This window comes from Oncorhynchus kisutch, linkage group LG13, assembly GCF_002021735.2.
Source record: "Oncorhynchus kisutch isolate 150728-3 linkage group LG13, Okis_V2, whole genome shotgun sequence".
NCBI classification, from domain to species: Eukaryota; Metazoa; Chordata; class Actinopteri; order Salmoniformes; family Salmonidae; genus Oncorhynchus; species Oncorhynchus kisutch.
Genome location: NC_034186.2, coordinates 47,845,183 through 47,870,989, shown reverse-complemented (window position 1 = coordinate 47,870,989; position 25,807 = coordinate 47,845,183). Strand labels below are relative to the sequence as shown.

At 42.3% G+C, this 25,807-nt stretch overlaps 1 protein-coding gene across 7 annotated transcripts in view; it reads left to right on the top strand.

Annotated features, from left to right (window-relative positions):
* The window catches only part of LOC109902930 (calmodulin-regulated spectrin-associated protein 2), a 75,653-nt gene extending 55,182 nt beyond the window's left edge, over positions 1–20,471 (top strand). For 2 of the 7 annotated variants that reach the window (XM_031786440.1, XM_031786438.1), the window contains 12 exons: positions 4,928–5,018; positions 5,590–5,689; positions 6,803–6,834; positions 6,940–7,009; positions 7,135–9,328; positions 11,778–11,914; positions 12,322–12,539; positions 13,157–13,253; positions 13,608–13,673; positions 14,724–14,839; positions 17,406–17,524; positions 18,269–20,471. In XM_031786440.1, coding sequence (XP_031642300.1) covers positions 4,928–5,018; positions 5,590–5,689; positions 6,803–6,834; positions 6,940–7,009; positions 7,135–9,328; positions 11,778–11,914; positions 12,322–12,539; positions 13,157–13,253; positions 13,608–13,673; positions 14,724–14,839; positions 17,406–17,524; positions 18,269–18,574 — 3,546 coding nt within the window. In that variant the 3' untranslated portion in view covers positions 18,575–20,471. The remainder of the gene's footprint in view (positions 1–4,927; positions 5,019–5,589; positions 5,690–6,802; positions 6,835–6,939; positions 7,010–7,134; positions 9,329–11,777; positions 11,915–12,321; positions 12,540–13,156; positions 13,254–13,607; positions 13,674–14,723; positions 14,840–17,405; positions 17,525–18,268) is intronic. The other 5 variants (XM_031786444.1, XM_031786442.1, XM_031786443.1 and 2 more) reach the window with 3 other exon arrangements.
* Positions 20,472–25,807: the final 5,336 nt, after the last annotated feature.

Sequence of the window (25,807 nt, the reverse complement as noted above, 5' to 3'; positions counted from 1 at the left end):
AAAAATGGTATGTGTTGCTTTTTTTGTGGCAGAAAAGTGTCATAGTGGAGAAAAGGTGAGTCGGGGCTGAGTTTGTGTGTTTGTGTGCTGCAAACAACAGTGTACCACTGGCCCTGTCTGGGTGTTGAGTATTGGCGTCTACCCAGCTGTCAGTTGTGCTGGTTGTTTCAGTGGAGAAGTGTTGCTAGTAGCTATTAAAGCACACAGTTCACAAGGGGAGGGGGGAATACTAGTGAGTTGGAATCAGCTGTGTCTGACATGGTCCTTTAAGCAACCCCAGACACACTGGCAGATTCTGAATAAGTCACTTCACAGAAGGCTTAGGAAGGAGATGATTCAGGCTGCGGGTCAAGTAAAACAGAGCCCTGGGGCTGAAGAGGCAAATCAGTCCTACTGCATCTATCATGACACTGACATTGAGTTTATGCTAGCCACAGTAGAAATATAATTATTAGAATTACATTCCCATTCAAGTCAATGTTCTGTGATAGGTGGACCGGCCGCCATATTGAGTGTACCCACGAGTGTTCCAGTCAAATTGCTGTAGTCTGAGAGGCTTGTCCCTTCTCATAATTATATTTCACAACAACCTGTATACTAGCCACTGACAAAAGCCATATATATTATAGATATATATTATAGATATAGTCTCTGTGCACTTCATTTGAACCTCTTCTTAGGGGTTTGAGCTTCTAGTTGCTATTTCTGTGCAGCTTGACCACAAAATCATCCACTCACTCAGCCCAAACCTCTTACTTTTATAATAATTTAAAGACGGAGAGAGAGACACAGTGAGGGAGACACAGAGAGAGACACAGAGAGAGAGAGAGAGAAATCATTTATGGACATGGGGGACCTGAGACTATGCATATGGCCTCAGACGCACAGGTCTCTGGTCTAATCAGCCCTTTGGCTAATGTAAAGTGATTAATGACATCATAGCCCATGGTAGCCTGTGTGTGGGCACCCACTGAGAGGGGTGGGGTTGCCAGTGTGGTCCCTACTAAACAGATTATCCATTCCAACGCTTTAGCGTCAGATTTGTTTGCACTCAGCACCAATCAGCTCTCATCTCAGACATGGAGTGACACGCTGCAATCTCCAAACCTGGCAACCCGCCAGAGAACAGTAAGTGACAGTCAAATCTGACAATCTGGCAACTGGGCGGGGTAATATCAGGCGACAGGGTTGCGGTGTTGTGAGTTGGAGATCAGTAGAAAATCAGGGGCAGAACAGAATGGATGTTTGACTGGCAGTGGCGTTAGGAGAGATAACGCTCACTATCGAATGTGAGAGGAAGCAGGTAGACAGACATCTGGAGGGAGCAGACAAGCTTTTGCTATCTGGGCTAGGGGAGACCATTTCTCTTTCTCTTTTATCTACCGTTTCTCTATCAGACTGGGACTGGGAGGACCCCACTCATGCTGCAGCTGAATTGACCTAGAGGAGGTAGGCTACTGTAGCTCACTGCAATGGAAATTGTAGCCTGGTACCAGATCAGTTTGTGCTGTCTTGCAATCTGGTGTTGGTGAGACAGGGGTTGGCAAAACAACATTACCAGATTTGCAACCAGGCTATAAAAATGGTTGTTGTGATTGTTTGCTATACTGTATGTTATATAGATGGAGTTCTAGGATTAACGATGGCTGTGGTGGAGATTCTGTTGAGATGTAGCTATGTGTTGTTTTGAATCATTGAACTTGGTTTACATTTTATTGATCATAGTTATTATGATAATTTACTGTAGTTCAGTTGCTACAGAGTTTGAATTTGGATAATTGTGTTTGTCAGTGTTTTGGCTACTGTATAATCTGTCATGACAGATAAAAACATTAAAATGTTATGCCTGTTATGACATAACACCCTGGAATATGAGCAAAGATGATTACTGTGCTCTGGTTTTGCATCACTGTTTGTTTGGATTGCAGAGATTATTGGCTGTGGTCTGATATGGACACATGCTAACTCGGGGAGCTATGCTCTGCATGACCAAAAACTGCTCACGGTACCAATTATTTTAAATGCAGTGTAGTCACTTTGGGGAGTCACCTCTAGTTAGCTGCTTCTGCTGTCTTGACATACTGTTAAACAGCTGAGGGTAAATATTGCTGAAGAGGTGAATCTCTCACACACACACTAACACACTCACACACATACAGTTGAAGTCGGAAGTTTACATACACAATAGCCAAATACATTTAAACTCAGTTTTTCACAATTCCTGACATTTAATCAGAGTAAAAATTCCCTGTTTTAGGTGTTAGGATCACCACTTTATTTTGGGAATGTGAAATGTCAGAATAATAGTAGAGAGAAGTATTTATTTCAGCTTGTATTTCTTTCATAACATTCCCAGTGGCTCAGTATTTGGTAGCATTGCCTTTTAAATTGTTTAACTTGGGTCAAATGTTTCAGGTAGGCTTCCACAAGCTTCCCACAATAAGTTGGGTGAATTTTGGCCCATTCCTCCTGACAGAGCTAGTGAGTCAGGTTTCTAGGCCTCCTTGCTTGCACACGCTTTTTCAGTTCTGCACACATTTTCTATAGGATTGTGGTCTGTGAGGGCTTTGTGATGGCCACTCCAATACCTTGACTTTGTTGTCCTTAAGCCATTTTGCCACAACTTTGGAACTATGCTTGGGGTCATTGTCCATTTGGAAGACCCATTTGCGACCACGATGTTGCTTCAATATATCCACATAATTGTTCTAAATGATGCCATCTATTTTTTAAAGTGCACCAGTCCCTCCTGCAGCAAAGCACCCCCACAACATGATGCTGCCACCCTCATGCTTCACGGTTGGGATGGTGTTCTTCGGCTTGCAAGCCTCCCCCTTTTTGCTCCAAACATAACGATGGTCATTATGGCCAAACAGTTCTGTTTTTGTTTCATCAGACCAGAGGACATTTCTCCAAAAGTACAATCTTTGTGCCCATGTGCAGTTGCAAACCGTAGTCTGGCTGTTTTATGGCGGTTTTGGAGCAGTGGCTTCTTCCTTGCTGAGCAGCATTTCAGGTTATGCCAATATAGGACTCGTTTGACTGTGGATATAGATATTTTTGTACCTGTTTCCTCCAGCATCTTCACAAGGTCCTTTGCTGTTGTTCTGGGATTGATTTACACTTTTCACACCGAAGTACGTTCATCTCTAGGAGACAGAATGCGTCTCCTTCCTGAGCGGTATGACGGCTATGTGGTCCCATGGTGTTTATACTTGTGTAATATTGTTTGTACAGATGAACGTAGTATCTTCAGGCATTTGGAAATTGTTCCCAAGGATGAACCAGACTTGTGCAGGTCTCCAATTTTTTTTCTGAGGTCTTGGCTGATTTCTTTTGATTTTCCCATGATGTCAAGCAAAGAGGCACTGAGTTTGAAGGTAGGCCTTGAAATACATCCACAGGTACACCTCCAATTGACTCAAATGATGTCAATTAGCCTATCAGAAAGCCATGACATCATTTTCTGGAATTTTCCAATCTGTTTAAAGGCACAGTCAACTTACCGTATGTAAACTTCTGACCCCACTGGAATTGTGATACAGTGAATTAAAAGTGAAATAATTTGTTTGTAAACAATTGACTTGTGTCAAGCACAAAGTAGATGTCCTAACCGACCTACCAAAACTATAGTTTGTTTACAAGAAATTTGTGGAGTGGTTGAAAAACAAGTTTTAATAACTCCAACCTAAGTGTATGTAAACTTATGACTTCAACTGTAGATGCACACACACACACTGCTTTTGCACCGATTAAGGGAATGTTCCTTTTGTTAAAAATTGTGTTGCTGACCTGATGAACACTGCATATACTCAAGGTCATATCGGAACACGTGTGTGTGCCCGCCTCCTTGGGGAACCCTGGGTGATGTTCATCAGGGCAAATCGTAGCAAAACATTTTGCAACTGAAAATGGAAATAAGCATTTCTTACTGGACAAGTCAAGATAGTCCCTTCCTGTTGCAGTGTGTTTTCTTGGCTAATGAGTATGACTTTGGGCTAAGTGTCAGTGGATGAGGATGGTAACAAAGGAATAACAATAACACACCATGATTGGTCATGAGGATGTGGCCATCGTTCATTTTCCCATCTATCTAAATGTGTACTAGGCATATATCACATTCCATTTCTGGGACTCGTTGATTGTGTTTTATCATAATTCGTAAGTGTCATCAATCAATATTTTTGACAGCACCTCTTTGAATATATTTTCGTTCCTGTTCTTTCTGACCTGGTTTCTGACCAGGGCATGAGTTGCAATGGTGTATCAATCCGATTATAAGGATAGCAAGGGAAAGGAAGAAAGGCTTTCCCCTCTTTGTGTACAGGCGATCTGGCCAAACAGGTCCTTGTGGGTCAACCCTATTCATTGGTTCTGTGACCATCTCGAGAGGAGCAGAAACTAGGCAAATGGTTTTCTTTTCACGCACAGGCACATTCAAGTACCAACAGTACCAGATACCACTATGTAAATTATATATTAACTAAAGGGATCTGGCTGTGTACTGTAAAATATTGTGACACGTGATATGTGTAACAGCTCCTCTGTTTTGAGGGTTATTAAATTGATGGGGGAAACACTGTATAAACAAGGTAAGCAAAGTGACTAAATTAGCTCACTCTTTACTCTAACCAGTTGGGTTCTCTTTGGTCTATGAAGGTTTTCGTAAAGAAAATGTCAATGTATTTAATTGACTGATCTCAAGTAAGTATTTATGATGTGTATAATAGTTTGTCTTTTTGAAGTTAACAGAGACATCTTGTGGAAGCTCAGGTATACTGCATTTGACAGTTTTGAACCGTTACGTTTTTCTACAAGAGTTCATGTTGCAGTGGTCTTTTGCCTGGTGTGTAATGTTTATGTTGCAGTCCTGTTTCTATTAACCTTAGCTTTACCACCACATCCTGTCTGTTTTTGTCTTTTCCAGAATAACTACCTTGTGTTCATGGCCGAGCTGTTCTGGTGGTTTGAAGTGGTTAAGCCCTCCTTTGTACAACCAAGAGTTCTGGACACAGAAGGAAAGCAGTTTTTTGTACTTCAGAACTGTTTTGTATTTTTGTAAACTTCAGACATTCAGATTAAATCATTCCTGTTCTATTTAATGGTTTTAAAAGCCCAGTACAGTCAAAATATATGGTTTCCCTCTGTTTTATATCATATTCTGCAACAGCTGATGAAACTATTACTGTAAAAGTGTGAAACAATTTTATCTGTGTTATTTCCTGATAGTTGTTGGTTGAAAATACAATCTACACTGGACCTTCTAATCAGCAGGTTTGCATGGGCAGGAGTTTTGTCTTTATATGGTGACATCACAGTAAATGCAGTAAATGAGTTAATAGACCAATAACAACGAGATTTCCAAACCAATAACAGCTAGTTTTCAGTTTTCCCCTCCCCACTCAGACCACTCCCAGATAGTCCTAGCAAGATATTTTTTGTTGTTGCTGAAAAGCAGTTTTTGCCCATTTTAATGGAAATCTACTACAGTAAGGTACTTAATTGTTACCCAGAAATGATTTGATATTGATATAAAAACAGCTCTATTGGGCTTTTAATGAAAGTAATGTGTTTGTGTTTGGTTTTTAGAGCCAGCCCTCACATCGTTGAGGAACATGCCCTCTGTTCCCATCTCCAATGTCACCAAGACGAGCTTCATGGAGAGACCGCCCAGCCCAGAACGACCCAGGTACTATTTCTTATTAAATTATGGTCCTGTTTGGCTAAGTTGGTACGTCATGTTCGATTCACACTGGGGGCACACATTCGAAAATGTATGCACGCATATATATTTTAGGGGAGCAAAAGTATTTGGACAAATTCACTTATATGTGTATTAATGTAGTAAAAATGTAGTATTTGGTCCAGATTCATAGCATGACTACATCAAGCTTGTGACTCTACAAATTTGTTGGATGCATTTGCTGTTGGTTTTGATTGTGTTTCAGATGATTTTGTGCCCAATGGAAAATAATTTTGATTGTAAATAAGAATAGAATTATGTTTCTAAACACTTCTTACAGGAATGTGAATGCTACCATAATTACGGGTAATCCTAAATGAATTGTGAATAATGATGAGTGAGAAAGTTACAGATGTACAATATCATACCCCCAACAAATGCTAACCTCCCCTGTTATTGTAAGAATGGCTCTTTCTACCTCCTCCCCCTCGCACTTTATCAGCTAGCTGAAAAATGGACTTTTCTTCTTCTTCCTCCGAATCGAACCAGGTCTATATGGAACAAGACTCGTTGGAACTTTTTTTTACTATTATTTTTGTAAATGTAATCCATTTTCTCCCAAAATGGTAGTTACAGTCTTGTCCAATCGCTGCAACTCCCATACGGTGTCGGGAGAGGCGAAAGTCGAGAGCCATGCGTCCTCCGCACTGCTTCTTGACACACTGCTCGCTTAACGTGGAAGTCAGCCGCACCAATGTGTCGGAGGAAACACTGTACAACTGACAAGTAAAGTCAGCGTGCATGCGCCCGGCCTGCCACAAGAGTCACTAGAGTGCGATGGGACAAGGACATCCCGGCCCGGCAAAACCCGCCCCTAACCCGGACAGCGCTGGGCCAAAGAGGTTAAGCAAACCCATCTGGAATGTATAAGTAGTCTGGGGTGGGCGCATACTGTACATACAGCGCTCAAGCTATGGTGCCAAGCTTAAAAAAAGACCCCGTTCCACAATCTCTCAACAGAGGTGATAATGTCTTGGTCATCTGGAAACCTGCATGTTTTAACTTTTGTAGGCATCCGCGATTGACAATATTATTATGTATTTTTTTCACCCCCTCTAGCCTGCCTCTCCAACCACAACCTAGGAACTCAGGTAACTTGATCACTAGAAGTTTTGGCTTCTACCAATTGATCATTAAACAGATTAAAGTATAATAACAATTGATGGATCTAATATGAGATGCATATTCTCATCCAGGTGAAATAAAGAGATCAACCTCAATGTCCTTTGTGGATGGCTGTGTAGGAACTTGGCCCAAGGAGAAAAGGTTAGTATCATGGAGCAAGTCAATTAATGACTTGTAGCAGACAAAATACAATTATTGTTTGGTACAACAAAAAAGTGCAATTCTAATAGCATTTGACTGATTGACTGGCTGTTTGTTTTTGCCAGGTCTGGGCCTTACGGTGTATCCTTCGACATCCCTTTTGACAAAGAGGACACCGCCCAGACATCCACTCCCCCCGGCCGTAGCATGACTCGCTCTGCCAGCACAGAGGGCTTCAAGGTTCAACAGATGCCCCGGGGCATGAAGAGGAACCTGTCCTTCCAGCCCATCAACGGGCAGGGAACGGGCATCGAGGAGGAAGGCCGCCTGGACAACCTGGCAGGGCCCGATCTGCCCAGACAGCCTGGCAGGCCTGAACCCCCTGGAGGCCCACTGAGGTTCCCCAACGGTGGCTCAAACCTGGACAGGCACGGAAATGGCATCGCCACCCCCAGCATGGAGGAAGCCCTTCAGATAATCCACAACACCGGTAGGCAGGCCCCACAGCGCCCTCTGACAGAGGGCATAAAAAATGGGTTCTTCCTGCACAGTCCAAACCAGGGCAGAGGAGGTGGTGAAGTTGGCCTGGATCCTAATGCTCGACCGGAGAAGAGGGACCTGGACTCGTTGAGCACCACAGACACTACGGAGGTGGACACGGGCATCCACGTGAGGACCGAGGACATCGCTGAGACCCTGGACGAGGACTCATCGCTGAGGGAAGCTCTGAGCATGGAGCTGGACATGGACACGCCCAGCCCCTGCCCCAGCAGCTCCGGCTACGCCAAATCTCCCTCCACCAGCGCCGGCACCAAGATGACCAGCTTTGCCGAGCAGAAGTTCCGGAAGCTCAGTGTCCCCGAATCGGGGGGAAGAAGCAGCAGCAGCGGGGGCGGCAGCTCCCTCAAGACCACCCCCGAGGGCTCAGAACTGGGCCTCCCGTTGTCCGTCTCCTGGGCACCCACTCCGGAACACAGCCCCGTGCATCAACAGATTGCACCTCTCACCCAAGACACTCCAACTGGGCCAGCCCAGGCCCCTCTCCCTAGCGACCCGGCCCAGGCCATGGCGACAGAGATGGTGGAGCTGCGCATGCGCCTGGAGGAGAAGCGAAAAGCCATTGAGGCGCAGAAGAAGAAGGTGGAGGCCGCATTCACTCGCCACCGCCAGAGGATGGGCCGCTCCATCTTCCTGGACGTGGTCAAGAGGAAGGGTGACGGTGCCTCGGGGGTAGGAGGACAGGAGGAAGGGGGGAAGACGACAACGGAAGATGAGAGAAAAACAGGGAGGAGCAAAGCGGACACGCCCGACGGGGCTGAGCAGGGGCAGGGACTCTCTGGGGCCCGCTGGCTGAAATCCTCCGGAGGAGGAGGAGGAGGAGAAGAGGGAGGACAAGGTCCCGCCGGAGGTCAAGGACCCGGTGAGGTGGATCTAGCTGAATACACACGCTCCATTGAGAAGCTGAACCACTCGTTGGGCTTCCTGCAGACAGAGATGCAGCGCCTGGCCCAACAACAGGAGGTCATCATGGCTATGAGAGAACAAAAGCAACAACAGGCCTGGGTCATCCCCCCTCCCCAGACCTCGCCACAGAAATACGCCCGCGCCTCCACCCGCTCCTCCGGCTCACCCTCCCCGGCCGACTCACCCCGCTCCACCCACCGCTCGCCCACGAGCATCAAGAGGAAGTCGGCCTCCTTTCACTCACGGAACCCCCGCACACCGCGCCCCAGCGAGCTCAAGCTGGCCCCCTATAACCGCTGCCTGACAGCACCCCAGTCTGTGGACAGCCTCCCCCGCCTGCGCCGGTTCTCCCCATTCCAGCCCATGGCCTTTGCCTACATGGGGGAGAAACCCGCCGGTCAAACCACAGAGACAGAGGACAAGGATAGGGACAGGGACACTGAACCACTGCTATCCCCAGAGACAGAGGCAGGTAGTGCCTCTTCTCCCTCCTCCCCAGCCAAAGACAAGCAGAAAAGACAAGAAGGGACCCGAGAGATTGCCAAGAAGGATGAAGCAGAGGAACATGAGGAGATGGAAGTAGAGGAGAAGAAGCAGGTGAAAATGGATGAGCTCAAACCCATAATAGTGTCGATTGTATCTGAAGTACTGGCCCAGCCAGTGAAAGAGACCTTTACGGTCACCCCCACCGAGACCCCCCTTATCTCAGACCTCTTTGGCGGGGCAAGAAGCAACCTGATTGAGGTGCCTCTGTATGTGTTCAAGCCTCTTGAGGGAGAAGGCATGGAGGAGAGTGGAGACATGGAGGGGATCTATGGCGATGACGAGAAAATGTCCTGTGGCTTTTTCTTTAAGGTAGGAAGTTAAAGATACATGATAGAAGTTTTTTTGCTAATAGTTGTGAGCTAATTTTGACACAATATTTCTGTCCATTTAGAACCCTTTTGGCTCAAGAGTATCCCCAGAGGCAAACGTTCTGTACAATTTAAAGATCCCGAACAATCATTCTGATTCCCATGTAAAATAGCATTTTGAGTGACTAAAACATCACCCATAATATTTCTTCCCGATATATAAATACTCAACATTTTTAGAAAAAGTACTTTTTCTCTCATGTCAAACTACCGGGAAGTCTGAAAAGACAGTGGGCGGGGAGCTATTAGACTGAGTAGGCGGGGAGCTTACCTTGACTGACGGTTCTTTGAAAATACCTATACTTCCGTTCAAAAGTTTGGGGTCACTTAGAAATGTCCTTGTTTTTTAAAGAAAATCTAAATTTTTGTCCATTAAAACAACATCAAATTGATAAGAAATACAGGGTAGACATTGTTTATGTGGTAAATGATTATTGTAGCTGGAAACGGCAGATTTTTTATAGAATATCTACATAGGCGCCCATTATCAGCAACCATCACTCCTGTGTTCCAATGGCACGTTGTGTTAGCTAATCCAAGTTTATAATTTTAAAAGGCTAATTGATCATTAGAAAACCCTTTTGCAATTATGTTAGCACAGCTGAAAACTGTGGTGCTGATTAAATAAGCAATAAAACTGGCCTTCTTTAGACTAGTTGAGTATCTGGAGCATCAGCATTTGTGGGTTCGATTACAGGCTCAAAATGGCCAGAAACAAAGAACTTTCTTCTGAAAATCGTCAGTATATTCTTGTTCTGCGAAATGAAGGCTATTCCATGCGAGAAATTTTCAAGAAACTGAAGATCTCGTACAACGCTGTGTATTACTCCCTTCACAGAACAGTGCAAACTGGCTCTAACCAGAATAGAAAGAATGGGAGGCCCCGGTGCACAACTGAGCAAGAGGACATTAGAGTGTCTAGTTTGAGAAACAGACACATCACAAGTCATCAACTGGCAGCTTCATTAAATAGTACCAGCAAAACACCAGTCTTAACGTCAACAGTGAAGAGGCGTCTCCAGGATGCTTGTCTTCTAGGCAGAGTTGCAAAGAAAAAGCCATATCTCAGACTGGCCAATAAAAATAAAATATTAAGATGGCCAAAAGAACACAGACACTGGACAGAGGAACTGTTGATGTTGCTGTTGATGTTGAGACTGGTGTTTTGCTGGTACTATTTTATGAAGCTGCCAGTTGAGTACATGTGAGGCGTCTGTTTCTCAAACTAGACACTGTAATGTACTTGTCCTTTTGCTCAGTTGTGATCCGGGCCTCCCACTCCTCTTTCTATTCTGGTTAGAGCCAGGGAAGGGAGTAGTACACAGCGTTGTAATGAGATCTTCAGTTTCTTGGCAATTTCTCGCATGGAGTAACCTTCATTTCTCAGAACAAGTTGACAAGTTTCAGAAAAAAGGTCTTTGTTTCTAGCCATTTTGAGCCTGTAATCGAAAAAAAAAGAAGCTATTGCGATTATGTTGAAATATGTTTGGTAAATAAAAATAGACATGGTAGTGGTAATATTTCATTCAGTACAGCAATTTTAAGGCGGCTTAACCCGGTGTAAGTTGTTCCAAGAGACCACTTTTTTGACTGTTCGGGACCTTTTTATGTTTGGGAATAATTTCCAAAACAATAACTGTTACATTAGTGTGTAAATGTCAGATTCTGGATATTTGGCCGCCAAAAATGACTATTTTCTAATGTAATTGAAAAAGCCTGTGCTTTGTTTTTTGGAAGGAAATACTCTGTTTATAATATGAGATGAATTATTTTTTAAATAGGTCAAGCCAAGGACAACTTGGTCTTTCCTGTTCTGGGGAGGGTATCTAGCTAGCTACAGTTGTCTGTGCCTTTATCTAGGTCAGGAAACTGGAGCTTGTGAATAATTCAGATGCAGCTGCTGAGAAGTGGGTTCATAGAGATGTTGAGCTCGTTGTAGGATAGTTGTGATGAGGTTCACATGCAATTTTCAGCATTCAGATCAAATGATCAGATTTTGCACATGGTATTGGATCTTGTGTGCCATAGTAAGAAATAGTCGTCAGTAGAGGCGTATTGCTATTAGAGAGAGCATCGCTCCCAGTTTAGTTGTAATTACTTAGGAAATACACCCAGCAAGGGGCCTCTGCCTAGGGCGGCCTACTGTTAGACTAAAAAACACGTTCAATTAATAGTCTCCATTGAAAGTGCTAGCATGTTCAGCGAAAAGTCTCCACTAAAACTGCTTTCAAGTCCTGAGTGGTAGGTATAATCTTGGTCTGTGCAGCTGCCCCTTTAAATGTACCAGAAGAAATAACATCTCACATTAACCAGGGAAGTCCTGAGAGTTCCTGTAACTGTACACCACTGGTTATGAAAGAACACCACCGACTGTGTGTACCTGTCCCCAGGATGACGGTAAGGGGGAGAACAACATGGCTCAGAAGAGGGCTGCTCTCGTGGAGAAGAGGCTGAGGAGGGAGAAGGAGACGCAGCAGAAGAAGCTGCAGCAGGAGGCGGAGCTAGAGCAGAAGAAGGAGGAGGCACGGTCTGTATTCCCTTCCACTACAATCATGCACAAGCATGCACATATTCACACCCACATACAAAGACTCACACTTGAGCTGTTTGACGTTAGTCAATCAAATTGTATTTGTCAAAGTACATTAATCAATCAATCAAATGTATTTATAAAGCCCTTCTTACATCAGCTGATGTCACAAAGTGCTGTACAGAAACCCAGCCTAAAACCCCAACCAGCAAGCAATACATGTGTAGAAGCATGAAATGCTAATGCAATTGATCAAAGTACATTACTACTGATTGTCTGGTAATGTGCATCAATCAATATTCAAATACTTTGATCAATTGCATACCATTGTCTATGTATGATTGTGTCCCGGTCATAGTTTTACATGTTCTTGATTCTTGGTCATCATCTATTTCTCCTTTCAGAGTGAAAGCAGAGGAGGAGCACGTGAGGAAGGAGGAGGAGAAGGCCCGCCGGGAGTTCATCAAGCAGGAGTACATGAGGAGGAAGCAGCTCAAGCTCATGGAGGACATGGACACAGTGATGAAGCCGCGGCTGGCCGGCTCCAAACAGAGGAGAGCCCGGCCCAAGTCCATCCACCGGGACAGCATGGACTCCCCCAGAACCCCGACCAGGGTGGCAGGTAACCATGGAGACAGCCACTCTCAGGGCTCACCGTCGGTGTCGTGTTGGTGTGACGTGTCTGCCCAAGTGCCACCCATCTGGCACAACAGCTAGCTTTGTGCCATCTGCAATAAAACACGATTTCTCTGCAGCTCAGTGTGGCTTCTTATGGTAGACTAGAGAGTGTACTAGTTCTGGTTGAGATCTGCATGCCAACTAGTACTATTAAGAAATTGCTTCATTATGAAAGCAACTTCTTTTCAATTCAGTAGCTAACCCTGCCTGATTTCTTAACTGCTTTGCCAAACCAATTCAACCAATTTGATCTTGTAATGTAATGTAATGTGAGGCTTGAATCGATCTCTGATAATCTGGCAAGGACATCTCATTATGCTATGTGGGACTCTGTATGGTTTCCATGGCATCCATCGTCATTCTTTGACTACGAAAGTGAACTCAAAATCAAAATCCTGCCAAATTTAAGGAGCCATACAGCTATATGTGTGTGTTTGTAAACATCAAATGATGCTGCAGATAGCTGTGACAAGGTGGGCACAAAATACTGTGGACGGACTGTGTTGTGATCGTGGTGTAACGGTGTTGTCCCATCTTGTGCAAAACTTGTTTCACATCCAGGTTCACGACCTCGTGTTTTTTCAGTCTCCAGCTTGTCTCTGGCCTCGCTCAACCTGGGAGACAGTGACAGTGTGCACTCTGAGAAGAGAACACCAAGGTGAGATTCCTTTATATTAACAGTATATGAAACACATTTCTGCATATTCCTAGTTGAATTTCCTCTTAGCATTTATTCTACTTTAAGGGGTGAATCCTAACTTTGACTTAAGTTTCATTTTCACTTAGTCATGCATTGATGTCAATGGGACAAGTGAAAATTCTACCTAAGTTAAAGTTTGAAAAATGTCCCAAAATGTTTATTCATACTTTGTTTCATTGAATTTGAGTATCACTTCTGACCTGCTTTTTAACCCTCTCTCTAGCCAACAGCTTTCAACCTAACATTTCTGTATTCTCTACACTCTTTTTTCCTACCTACTCTCTTTGACCACTAATGTTTTGGAACTGTCAGAAGTGCTAGCTTACATTCTGGCAGCCTGTGCTTCTTTCTGAGCTCTCCTAAACTGAGAAGGAGAAGGTTAGTTCCTGTGTAGTAGTTTAACTCTGAATCCACCTCACTGTCCCAGCTTCTGTAGCATAAGAATGAGAGTCCTTATGGGAATTCTTAAGACACTGGGCCAATACCAAGTCAAGGGTCCTGTTCATTAGGACACGCAAAGGAAAACATTTTGTAACAGAAAACTAAAATATGTGTTTCTTATTGGAAAGTCCAGGTATTCCCTCCTGTTTTAGTCCATTTTTATCCATTTGGTGTCTAATGAACACGACCCATGTGTTGCTTCATGGTCCCACCAACATCCTTCAATGTGACAGAGATCTCAGCATCAACCCCTGCGTAAATGCATTTTTCCCCAATGCATTACACAGAACAATAAACAGCATTGTTCTGTTTCCCTATGTCACATTGTCACTGCCTATATTACTACTGCTTCTTAACCTCTTCCCTATGCTAAGTGTACCTAGATAAGATGCTTCGTGATATAGGCGCTTGTAATATCTATCCCTCAAGAACACTTGATTGCATCACATTGCTTCACTGCTGCCCATGCTTGTATGAGAGTAAAGATATACCCTTTTCACGCTATTGTTCCGACCCGAACCAAACTGTGCTGGCTCAGATATTTTGTTTACACATGGTCCTTTTCAGTATGGTTCCAGCAACTATGGTGGATCGGTATTCAGGCCAGCTCAGTACAGCTTGGTTTGGTTCAGCTGTTTGAAAAGCCCTTTAGAGAACTTGAACTTAAGGTTTCGATAAGCAAAGGACCGCAGTAGCCAAAGCCAATCCCTGTTAGCGATGTTCAAATGACTTGGGTACACACTGTTTATACTGTGCACACAAATAGCTTGTACAGTTTTCCCATGGCAAGCGAGAAGTTCTTACATCATTCTATATGTGGTAACAAAGGCAATACCTGTGGAGAGAGGTGACCTAAGTGCTTGTGTTGGTGTCTCTGTGTGTCTGTGTGTCTGTGTGTCTGTGTGTGTGTGTGTGTGTGTGTGTGTGTGTGTGTGTGTGTGTGTGTGTGTGTGTGTGTGTGTGTGTGTGTGTGTGTGTGTGTGTCAGGCCTGATTCTGCAGATGGTTTTCTGTCCCCTTGTCGATCTGGGAGCCGGAATGGGGAGGACGATTGGGAGAACGGTTCCACCACCTCGTCTGTTAAATCTAACACAGAGTACACCGGTGGGTGATCAACTCATTACACACACCAGTGGCACATTATTGGATCATTTGTATTAGCTGTATTATAATTCTTCATGATTGGCTTTGCTAACTGAGTGTACTTCATGCTTTTAAGATATCTGATTTGGGTCCAGTTCATTAATCTAAAAACTGCTTTTATATAGGCTAGGATATAGGATTAACTTTAATGTCCGTGAGGGGAAATTGTCTTAGAGACACAGTACTGCTGTATACAAAATAGACACTGTACATTCCACACTCAACAGAATACACGTTACCCAATGGGGTTTAATCAAGCCCTGCTTCGCTATAAAATTTGTCACTGACTATTACCAATGTGCTATGGTGAGAATGATTGTTGAGAGATCTCCACTTAAAAACAAAATGTATTCACTGTTGCTATCAAAGTCCTTCCAAAAGGTAGGTTTTACAGAGGAAATTAAATGTGACCGTACTTTATCACTCATATATCATTAATTATACTATTTAGGCCTATATAGCATTTACAATGTCATCAACAACTATTGTTTCAATTAACCCTAGAATTAAACTAAAAATAGACAATAAATAGACCTAGGATTTCAAGCTCTGGTTGATTTCAAGTTTAATGATATTAAGTGATATTGAAATGTGTTTTGTTGTCACCGCAACCAAATAGCAAGATTTGAAGGAGATGTATCTTCTGCTTGCATAGTTCCATCTGTGCCACATATTTACTCTGGATTTAATTCCAGTTTGTCTATATTTAGTTATATTCTTTGTTGATATTTGATTACGTTCAGAGGCATCATGCCCATAAGGGGGAGAAAGGGCATGTTCCCCCTCAGATTTGTCATTTTTTTAAAGCATAATATTATGGCTCTAGATTGCAAGGAAAAGTTGTTTCAGGTGTTTGAAAAATTCTAAATTCACCAACATCAGTCCCCCTTCTCCAACATCAGCCCCACTCCGGACCACCCCCCATCCATCCATACGTACTTCATGTTGCCTCTAAAATAATGGGTGCATAACGCTCCTGGTTGCATTGACAACCAAACACAATTCAATATCTCTTTTGAAAGACAATGAATGGTAAAAGGTAAGCGTCTAAATGATTGACACCCCTAAAGATTCTTGTAAAATAAGGTAGTCAAAAGTGTAGTATTTTGTCCCATATTCCTATCACACAATGACTACACCGAGCTTTTGACTCTCCAAACTTGTTGGATGCATTTGCAATTAGTTTTGGTTGTGTTACAGATTATCTTGTGCCCATTAGTATGCTATTCAGTACGGTAAATCATGTATTGTGTCATTTTGGAGTCACCTTTATTGTAAATAAATTAGAATATGTTTCTGAACACTTCCAAATTAATGTGGATGCTACCATGATTACGGATAATCCTGAATGAATCGTGAATACTGTGAAAGATCATACCCTTAAGATCTCCCCTGTTACAGTACTTGTAATGGTTCGCATTTCTTGGAGGTATGATCTTTGATTTTATGAACAAGTGGTCAATCACGGCCAGCTGGTCAGGTTAGCATAGGGCTAGATGTGCCAGGTTATCTAATGGGAACAGCTAACATGTAGCGTTTTATCACACGCAATTAGGTGGACGATTTTAATCGGCTGAAGCACATTTTAAACTTAAACCTTTTCTGATGTTTGCAAGTATAGACCCCCTGAAATTGCCCTGCCAGTACCTGGTTGCTAAAATGCTATAATGTTCGCCTAATTTCAGTTTATGTGAGGAAAAACAAGCAGTGTAGAGAATCATTGTACCATCTAAACTGATGTGAAATATATTTTCAATAAGCAAACATATTGTATTGTCAGCTGTTTGAAACTGGTGTGCTAAACCAAAAGTAAAATGATGCAAAGCTAAACTTAAAGATGCACTATGCAGAAATTGGTCTGCCGTTTCCTGGTTGCTAAAATTCTAATAGTTCCTCTAATTTCAGTTTGTGACAAAACAAGCAAATATAGTTTGTAGACCAAACCAAAAATGTTGTATTTTCAGCTGTTTGAAGCTGGTGTACAAAACTGAAAGTAAGAACAGAAATCATAGAACTGCTGCACATTGAACAGATCTACCGCTTCTTAGACTTGCTTTCAATGAGAATGGCAGATCTATAACTCACATTTCTATGTGAGTTTGGTCGTCGCCAAAAAATGTTACATATTGCTGCTTTAAGGTGGGGGAAGAGTTGTTTTAGTTCAGGCTGTTGTTGCAATTCACCTAGTTTCCACCAGGGGGGTGCATTTTACAAAGAGACCCTTTCAAAGTTGGAAGTACTACTAACAGCTTCAGTTTATGTTTTTGTCACTGCACATTGGTTGGGTAACATGTTGAATCTAATGCCATGATTGGTCAGCATGAATTATTATGTTTTTGACTTGAGACAAACAAAACAGAGGAGCGAGATGATGATAGTGTAGAGGGCCCTTGGTCTTAAGATTACATGATGAGTAATGTTAAGATAATGCCTATAAATTATTTATTGACAAACAGCTGGGACAAGTCAGAGGCCCCAGATAGAATGGTTGCTATGATGACTGATAATCTTCCCCTTGTGTGCACAGGACCCAAATTGTACAAGGAGCCAAGTTCCAAATCGAACAAGCATATCATTCAGAACGCACTGGCCCACTGCTGCCTGGCAGGCAAGGTCAACGAAGGCCAGAAGAACAAGATTCTAGAGGTAATGTGTTCTCTACAATCTAGTCATTCTATTTCTACGGTGTTGGTAGCTCTTCAATACAATGTAATAACATCTCAGATGAATAATTTCTTAACATTATATTAATTTGATTATGGTGATGTTTACTAGGAATGTGTTTACATTTTATTTTTGGGGGTGTAGATAAGCTTTAATATTGCTTATAGATTGTAGCTTCCATTATTGTAATTGGCTGCATCATTTCCAATCCTCCATATATTTTTTGTAAATATATTTATATACAGTACCAGTAGTGGTGGAAAAAGTACCCAATTGCCATCCTTGAGTAAAAGTAAAGATACCGTAATAGAAAATGACAAGTAAAAGTGAAAGTCACCCAGTAAAAACTACATTATTTTCTTTAGGAATGTAGTGGAGTTAAAGTAAAAGTTCTCAAAAATATAAATAGTAAAGTAAAGTACAGATACCCCAAAAAATGACTTAACACCACTGAGTACCAGTCAAAGGTTTTGACACCTACTCATTCAAGGGTTTTTCTTTATTTTTACTATTTTCTACATTGTAGAATAATAGTGGACATCAAAACTATCAAATAACACATATGGAATCATGTAGTAACCATAAAAGTGTTAAACAAATAAAAAAAAATGTATATATAGATTCTTCAAAGTAGCCACCCCTTTCCTTGATGACAGCTAGACATGTCTGTTGTCTTCTACTATGCTGTATGAGGACAATGATAATTTCTTTGCTCCCTTTTTGCAGGAAATGGAGAAATCTGAGGCCAACAACTTTTTGGTGTTGTTCCGGGATGGGGGTTGCCAATTCCGTTCTCTGTACACGTACTGCCCCGAGACGGACGAGGCCACCAAGCTGACCGGCATTGGGCCCAATCGCATCACCCGTAAGATGATTGAGGGCCTCTACAAGTACAATTCAGACAGGAAGCAGTTCAGCCAGATCCCCGCCAAAACCATGTCTGCGAGCGTGGACGCCATCACGATCCACGGCCACCTGTGGCAAACAAAGAAACCAGCCACCCCGAAGAAAGTGGTACCTGCCAAGCCCTAATGGAACTTGCTGTACACTCCCAGCCACCCCCACCATTTCCCTTCAAATGGAACAGTCCACATTCAATTTGCACTTCACTGTACATATCCATGAGGATTCAGCACCTGCAATGCCAGTTAGATGAATGCATACTTCTGTTTGTGTTGTTTTGTTATCTCTTTTCATTCCTGTTAATTTTCCTTTAAAATTCCAAACTGGACATGGTGACTCAGTTAAAGATATGCACAACTGGAATGTAAAACACTATTTAGTTAAGAGTTGTAAATGGATATCACTGATGTGTTTAGTACAAGAGATTGTCTGGTTTTAGCCATTTTATTACAGCAAGTGTGTGTGTGTGTGTGTGTGTGTATGTGGTTTTGTATATGCCAAAAGAGAGACAAAAAAGAAAAGATGCCATATGTTTTATTTGGCACACTGAAGCACTGAATGTTACTCATCTGTATAGACAGAATTTTGCTTATCTGTTCAAATGTGTGGCCTTACGCTTGTTTTGTTTTTGTATGTCAGTGCAATGAGCTGATTGTAAACCTAGTGCAATCAGCTCAGAGACTTTTTGTATGCTGTATGCTGAGGTGACAACGCTTTTTCCATGTTTTAGGTTCAAATGCAACCTGATAAGTCTGCATAAGCTACACACAACATTGAGGGCCAAAAAACAAGAGCAAAAAACCAACAAGCACACAGCTAGTGTTAGCCACCCAATACATTGCACGACTAGGCCAATTTTTTTTTTCTCCAGCTTATCCCTCCATTTGAAAAATGTGTTTTAAAGAACACATCTTAAACCACACTGTACTTTCTTAATGCTGTGTGTTCACAGCAGGTTTGTGAACTAAAAATAAACGTATGTTTTTACGTTACATCCTTTCAATTGTCACAAAATGGACCAGATTTGGTGAAATGTCTGTTATGTCTGTCTGTAATGAAGTTTCTTAACTATGGATATAAACTTATGATATAGAACAATTTAATGTTATTAAGGATTGTGATTTAGATTTTGGACTATGAAAATGGACTACAGCCCTAGTTAGGTACCATTACATGTATTATACCATAAACAGTCATTATTGTTGATTCTGTTTTAGTTCAGTCAAAAATGTTTTCAGAATTTTATCATTTTTTAAATTCTCAATGTAAAATTCCTTGTCAAAAGTTTGTTTATAGGATACTGCTTGACAGTGAGATTAACACACAGCTTGTATTATTTTGCATACTTATCAGGTATAGAAAAATACTGATTTATTTGCATTTAAGTATTTCAAGACAATTATGTATCACATGTTGTGGTAGATGCCACACTCATTTGGTACATTTTAGAGACCCCACATCTACTGATGTTCTGTAAGGCAAATATTTTTTTCCCTCCTCTAATAGCTGACTGAAGGCAGAATGTGGCAAACTTTGTCACTCTAATACGGGTAGAGGCTTCTTACTGTCTCCCACCAGCGTCAACACTTTCCTTTTGTCTATTAAAGTAGCCTCGTCGAGCAACAACTTGTGTAGGTTGGGGATTAAAGGATGAAGATATCACAAACATACAGTACTCCCCACACCCTATACGATTCAAACATTGGTGTTTGGTTTTCATTGGGGTATATTTATAGAATTACCAAAAGAGAAGTTATGTGTCTCTGGAATTTTGTAGAAAATGATATTGCTATGGGACTACTGTTACAGTTGTCTTATTAGGCCGTTTAAGGCCAAGATTAATGGCTATTTATTTATAAATGAGTGGACATTGTACAGTGTTGGCGTAAATTAGTCTGTCCATCCTCCTGATGAAGCACTGCTTCCATTTTGTTTATCAGACCGTCTGGTGTCATTCAACATATTGCTGAACATTGTAGGTTTGTTTTGTTTCTTTTGCATTGAATAAAATGAAGCATGGCCTCAAGTGTGTTGTGTGTCTCAATTGTCATATCAAGTTGGTTGAGAGCGGTCTTAGTGCCAGCTTCGTTCTGTGGTGGTAAATAGACGGCTACGAATAATATAGATGAGAACTCTCTAGATAGTGTGGTCTACAGCTTATCATAAGGTACTCTACCACAGGCGAGCAATACCTCGAGACTTCTTTAATGTTAGACATCACGCACCAGCTGTTACTGACAAATAGACACACACCCCCACCCCTCGTTTTACCAGAGGTAACGTCTCTGTTCTGCCGGTGCATGGAAAATCCCGCTAGCTCTATACTGTCCGTATTGTCGTTCAGCCGTGTCTCGGTGAAACATAAGATGTTACAGTTTTTAATGTCCCGTTGGTAGGATAATCTTAATCATAGGTCATCAATTTTATTTTCCAATGTTGCACGTTAGTAAGAAGAACGGATTGCTGTGGGAGTTTACTTGCTTGCCTACGGATTCTCATAAGGCTGCCCGATCTGCGGCCCGCTTTTCCTGCGTCTTTTCATGCAAAAAGCATGGATCTGGGCCAGTTCCAGTGAAAGCAGGATATCCTTCTCGTCAGATTCGTTAAAGGAAAAGGTTTCTTCCAGTCCTCGGTGAGTAATCCCTCTTCTGATGTCCAGAAGTTATATTTGGTCATAAGAGACGGTAGCAGCAACATTATGTACACAATAAGTTAAAAAATAAAACACAAAAAAAACGAACAAAATAGCCATGTTCTTCGGCGCCATCTTTATCATTCATGGTTTCCTCACTCGTAAAGGTGGTGGAATTACGAGGGAATTAAGTCAAGGTCAGAATACGTCTTAGAGGTGTGTCTCTAGACACACCTCTGCCACACCTTCCTTTATGATTACGTCTTTCCTATGCAATTGGTGACTTTTGGCAATCAATGGAATTCCACAGTGGCCCGGTATTGTCTACTACTCCACTGACTCCAATGGCTGAAACATGCACAGCGCACAAATAATGTCTGGGAAAGCAATGTCAGGGATGTGAACAGTTACAATATCATTGTGGTAATTGGAGGTGTCATAACTCTCCTGTGATGATCTGAAGGATCAGGTTACAGGGGATCCACTCTACAGTCGTGGCCAAAATTTTGAGAATGACACAAATAATAATTTTCACAAAGTCTGCTGCCTCAGTTTGTATGATGGCAATTTGCATATACTCCAGAATGTTATGAAGAGTGATCAGATTAATTGCAATTAATTGCAAAGTCCCTCTTTGCCATGCAAATAAACTGAATCCCCCAAAACATTTCCACTGCATTTCAGCCCTGCCACAAAAGGACCAGCTGACATAATGTCAGTGATTCTCTCGGTAACACAGGTGTGAGTGTTGACGAGGACAAGGCTGGAGATCACTCTGTCATGCTGATTGAGTTTGAATAACAGACTGGAAGCTTCAAAAGGAGGGTGGAGTTTGGAATCATTGTTCTTCCTCTGTCATCCATGGTTACCTGCAAGGAAACACGTACCTGTGCCGTCATCATTGCTTTGCACAAATAGGGCAAGGATATTGCTGCCAGAGAGACTGCACCTAAATCAACCATTATCGGATCATCAGGAACGTCAAGGAGAGCGGTTCAATTGCGGTTCAATTGTTGTGAAGAAGGCTTTAGGGCGCCCAAGAAAGTCCAGCAAGCGCCAGGACCGTCTCCTAAAGTTGATTCAGCTGCTGGATCGGAGCACCACCAGTACAGAGCTTGCTCAGGAATGGCAGCAGGCAGGTGTGAGTGCATCTGCGCGCACAGTGAGGCGAAGACTTTTGGAGGATGGCCTGGTGTCAAGAAGGGCAGCAAAGAAGCCACTTCTCTCCAGGAGAAACATCAGGGACAGACTGATATTCTGCAAAAGGTGCAGGGATTGGACTGCTGAGGACTGGGGTAAAGTCACTTTCTTTGATGAATCCCCTTTCTGATTGTTTGGGGCATCCGGGAAAAAGCTTGTCCGGAGAAGACAAGGTGAGCGCTACCATCAGTCCTGTGTCATGCCAACAGTAAAGCATCCTGAGACCATTCATGTGTGAAGTTGCTTCTCAGTCAAGGGAGTGGGCTCACTCACAATTTTGCCTAAGAACACAGCCATGAATAAAGAATGGTACCACATTCTCCGAGAGCAACTTCTCCCAACCATCCAGGAACAGTTTTGGTGACGAACAATGCCTTTTCCAGCATGATGGAGCACCTTGCCACAAGGCAAAAGCAATAACTAATTGGATCGGAGAACAAAACATCGATATTTTGGGTCCATGGCCAGGAAACTCCCCAGACCTTAATCCCATTGAGAACTTGTGGTCAATCCTCAAGAGGCGGATGGACAAAGAAAACCCCACAAATTCTGACAAACTCCAAGCATTGATTATGTAAGAATGGGCTGCCATCAGTCAGGATGTGGCCCAGAAGAGTCAACACTGCAAATATCGACTCTTTGCATCAACTTCATGTAATTGTCAATAAAAGCCTTTGACACTTATGAAATGCTTGTAATTATACTTAAGTATTCCATAGTAACATCTGACAAAAATATCTAAAGACACTGAAGTGGCAAACTTTGTGAAAATTTATATTTGTGTCATTCTCAAAACTTTTGGCCACGACTGGACAGTGTGCTCTCTCTCATAGAGGGGGAGAGCGGGAAGTCGACTGTTTTATGCTCGGTCAGAAAATATGCTGCCCCTGTGCTCTGTAGTATTCGAGATTGGAACGTAAACTGTGGAACACAGAGACCCTTGGAAATCAAAAGTTTGAATAATTCTTATAATAAAATCTATTTTTGAGAATGTGGGAATGGTCCGTGGACACTTAAGGGACAGTCATGTCGAGTGTGTTTCCTTTGGTGATCCAATGAAGGACGGGAAACACACATAACTGTATCTCTTAAAGTGTATCCAGCTGTCAGGTTTACAGCTAAATATTGTGAAACGTATGTGATTAAACATGAAACTATTTCTGAAAAGATGTAATGTGATGTTAACCTTCTAAATGAGAAAATATGGGTTTTCATATAAAGTTAACCAAATTAGTGGTCATGCCCACGTGAGCATAGACATTAAGTCGACGTCATGGAACCGCCCCTTCTTCCACAGAGTATAAAACCCACTTCCTACTAAATTTACATTAACACGGAACCCATACCGGCTGCGTGCATGTGGTGATCGTCCGCCATCGTGCAACATTTATTTAGTCCCCCCCACACCAAACGTGATCACGGCATGCGTGTTTAAATATCAAAACAAACTCTGAACCAATTACATTAATTTGCGGACAGGTCGAAAAGCATTAAACATTTATGCCAATTTGGCTAGCTAGTTTGCACTAGCTAGCTAATTTGTCCCATTTAGCTAGCTTGCTGTTGTTAGCTCATTTGTCCTGGGATATAAACATTGAGTTGTTATTTTACTGAAATAAACAAGGTCCTCTACTCTGCCAATTAATCCACACATAAACAGTCAACCGAATCGTTTCTAGTCATCTCTCCTCCTTCCAGGCTTTTTCTTCTTTGAACTTATATGGTGATTGGCATCTAAACTTTCATGGTATTACCACGATGATTGACAACACAGTTCGTCTTTCAATCACCCACGTGGGTATAACCATGATCTGCGTCACTTTTATTTTAGCCCTTGGCAACACAGATGCTCGTTGACGCCACGAGCACTGTGGGTACAATAATTTAATAATATAGATTTCTAAATGTATTTTGCAACGCTCGCGCGTGTAGTCAGGGTGTAATACATTAAGTCTGAGAATACCAGGACAGAGTCCCCACGTTGGAATGGCTACAATTCTACAGGCCATGGAGGCCATACAGCTGTAGTTTTGGCTACACTGCTGGAAATGGTTAAACTCTGAGACTATCGATCATGACAGAATAAGAGCAAATCCGAAACGTATAATTACTAGTCTGCAGCTGGAAATTACGTAAGTCTAGTACGAGAATACGCCAACCGCCAAAACATCTATTCTATGCGACAACCATCCATTATGAACACAATCAGAGACTTTCTGTCGATATACTCTCCAGCAGACGGACTGGATTCCAACAGAAAAGACAGTTGGTGAGAGGAGCATTGGGGATAGTCGCATTAGAAGGGGTGGGAAATGAGTAAATTTTAGAGTCAAATAGGAATCCTGGTGATTAAAGAGCTCAGCCATGTGCTACTTGTCAGTAACAACTACATCATCAACATTAATGTATATGGGCAGCTGTGAGGAGGAGGTTTATTCTCCAGGTCTTTAACTGTTTTCCAGAACTTCTTGGGGTTAGACCCAAAGAGAGAGAACTGTTCCTTAAAGTAGCTAACTTTGGCCTTCCGGATAGCCTGAGCGCACTTATTTCTCAACGAGAGCCAGTCAGTCTGAGTATGCGTGTGCCGAGCCCTTCGCCAAATTGAATTATTGAGGTGGAGTAACTCTGCCAGATCACAGTTGAACCAGGGTCCGAACGGGTTTTTAATTCTCATTTTATTTATGGGGGCGCATTTGTTAAAAATACCACTGAAAAATAAAATAAAATAAGGTCCAAGCGTCTTCAACAGAGGGGGATCATGCTATGCTATATTCTATACCAATTTACAGAGGCCAGGTCATGAAGGAGGGCTTTGCTCATTAAACTTTTGACAAATCAGGACAGGTCGTTTCACTGAGCAGCCACTACGAACACAGGCTGTAAAACATTTATCACTAAGGTCATTACAGAAAACACATCCTGTCATTGTTGGGCTCAAGGGCTTTGACACCTCAGTGCTAATTGAAGTTGCAACCGGATCTGTTCTGTCCTAGCAAGCTTGGTCGACTTAACATAGCATTCAGTCCTTATAAAGTAAAATATATCATTGTAATGTATTTTTCTTCTTGGCTTTAAAAGTAGCTTCAGACTAAACATTACTCACTCAGTTCCAGGTTGGATGGTGTTTTCAGGTTTCTGTTGTGCTTCGTTTGCTGGTCGTTGGTTTGCCAGAGCATTAGCTGTAAATTCCTTGGAAATAAGAACCTTGATGATAGGAATCCTTCCAGGTAATTTTGTCCAAAATCAGGTTGCAGGTTTGGAGTTTTTATTTGGAGTGATGGTTAAGTTGTGGAGGGTAGTATCCTGTATATGACCTTGTGGAAAAATCCAAGTTAATCTATCTCTAAATCTATATTTTTGTAAAATCATGCTGAGCAAATGCAGGAGCCCATCTGCTCATGATCTCTCCATTCATTGACACTACTGCCTTGGAAGTGAGGGATCTAACATTAAGTAGCCCTATTTTGAGATATGGCAGGAATGGATGAGATCTTTATTCCAGTGAGATTGCTAAAGTGAACACCGCCATG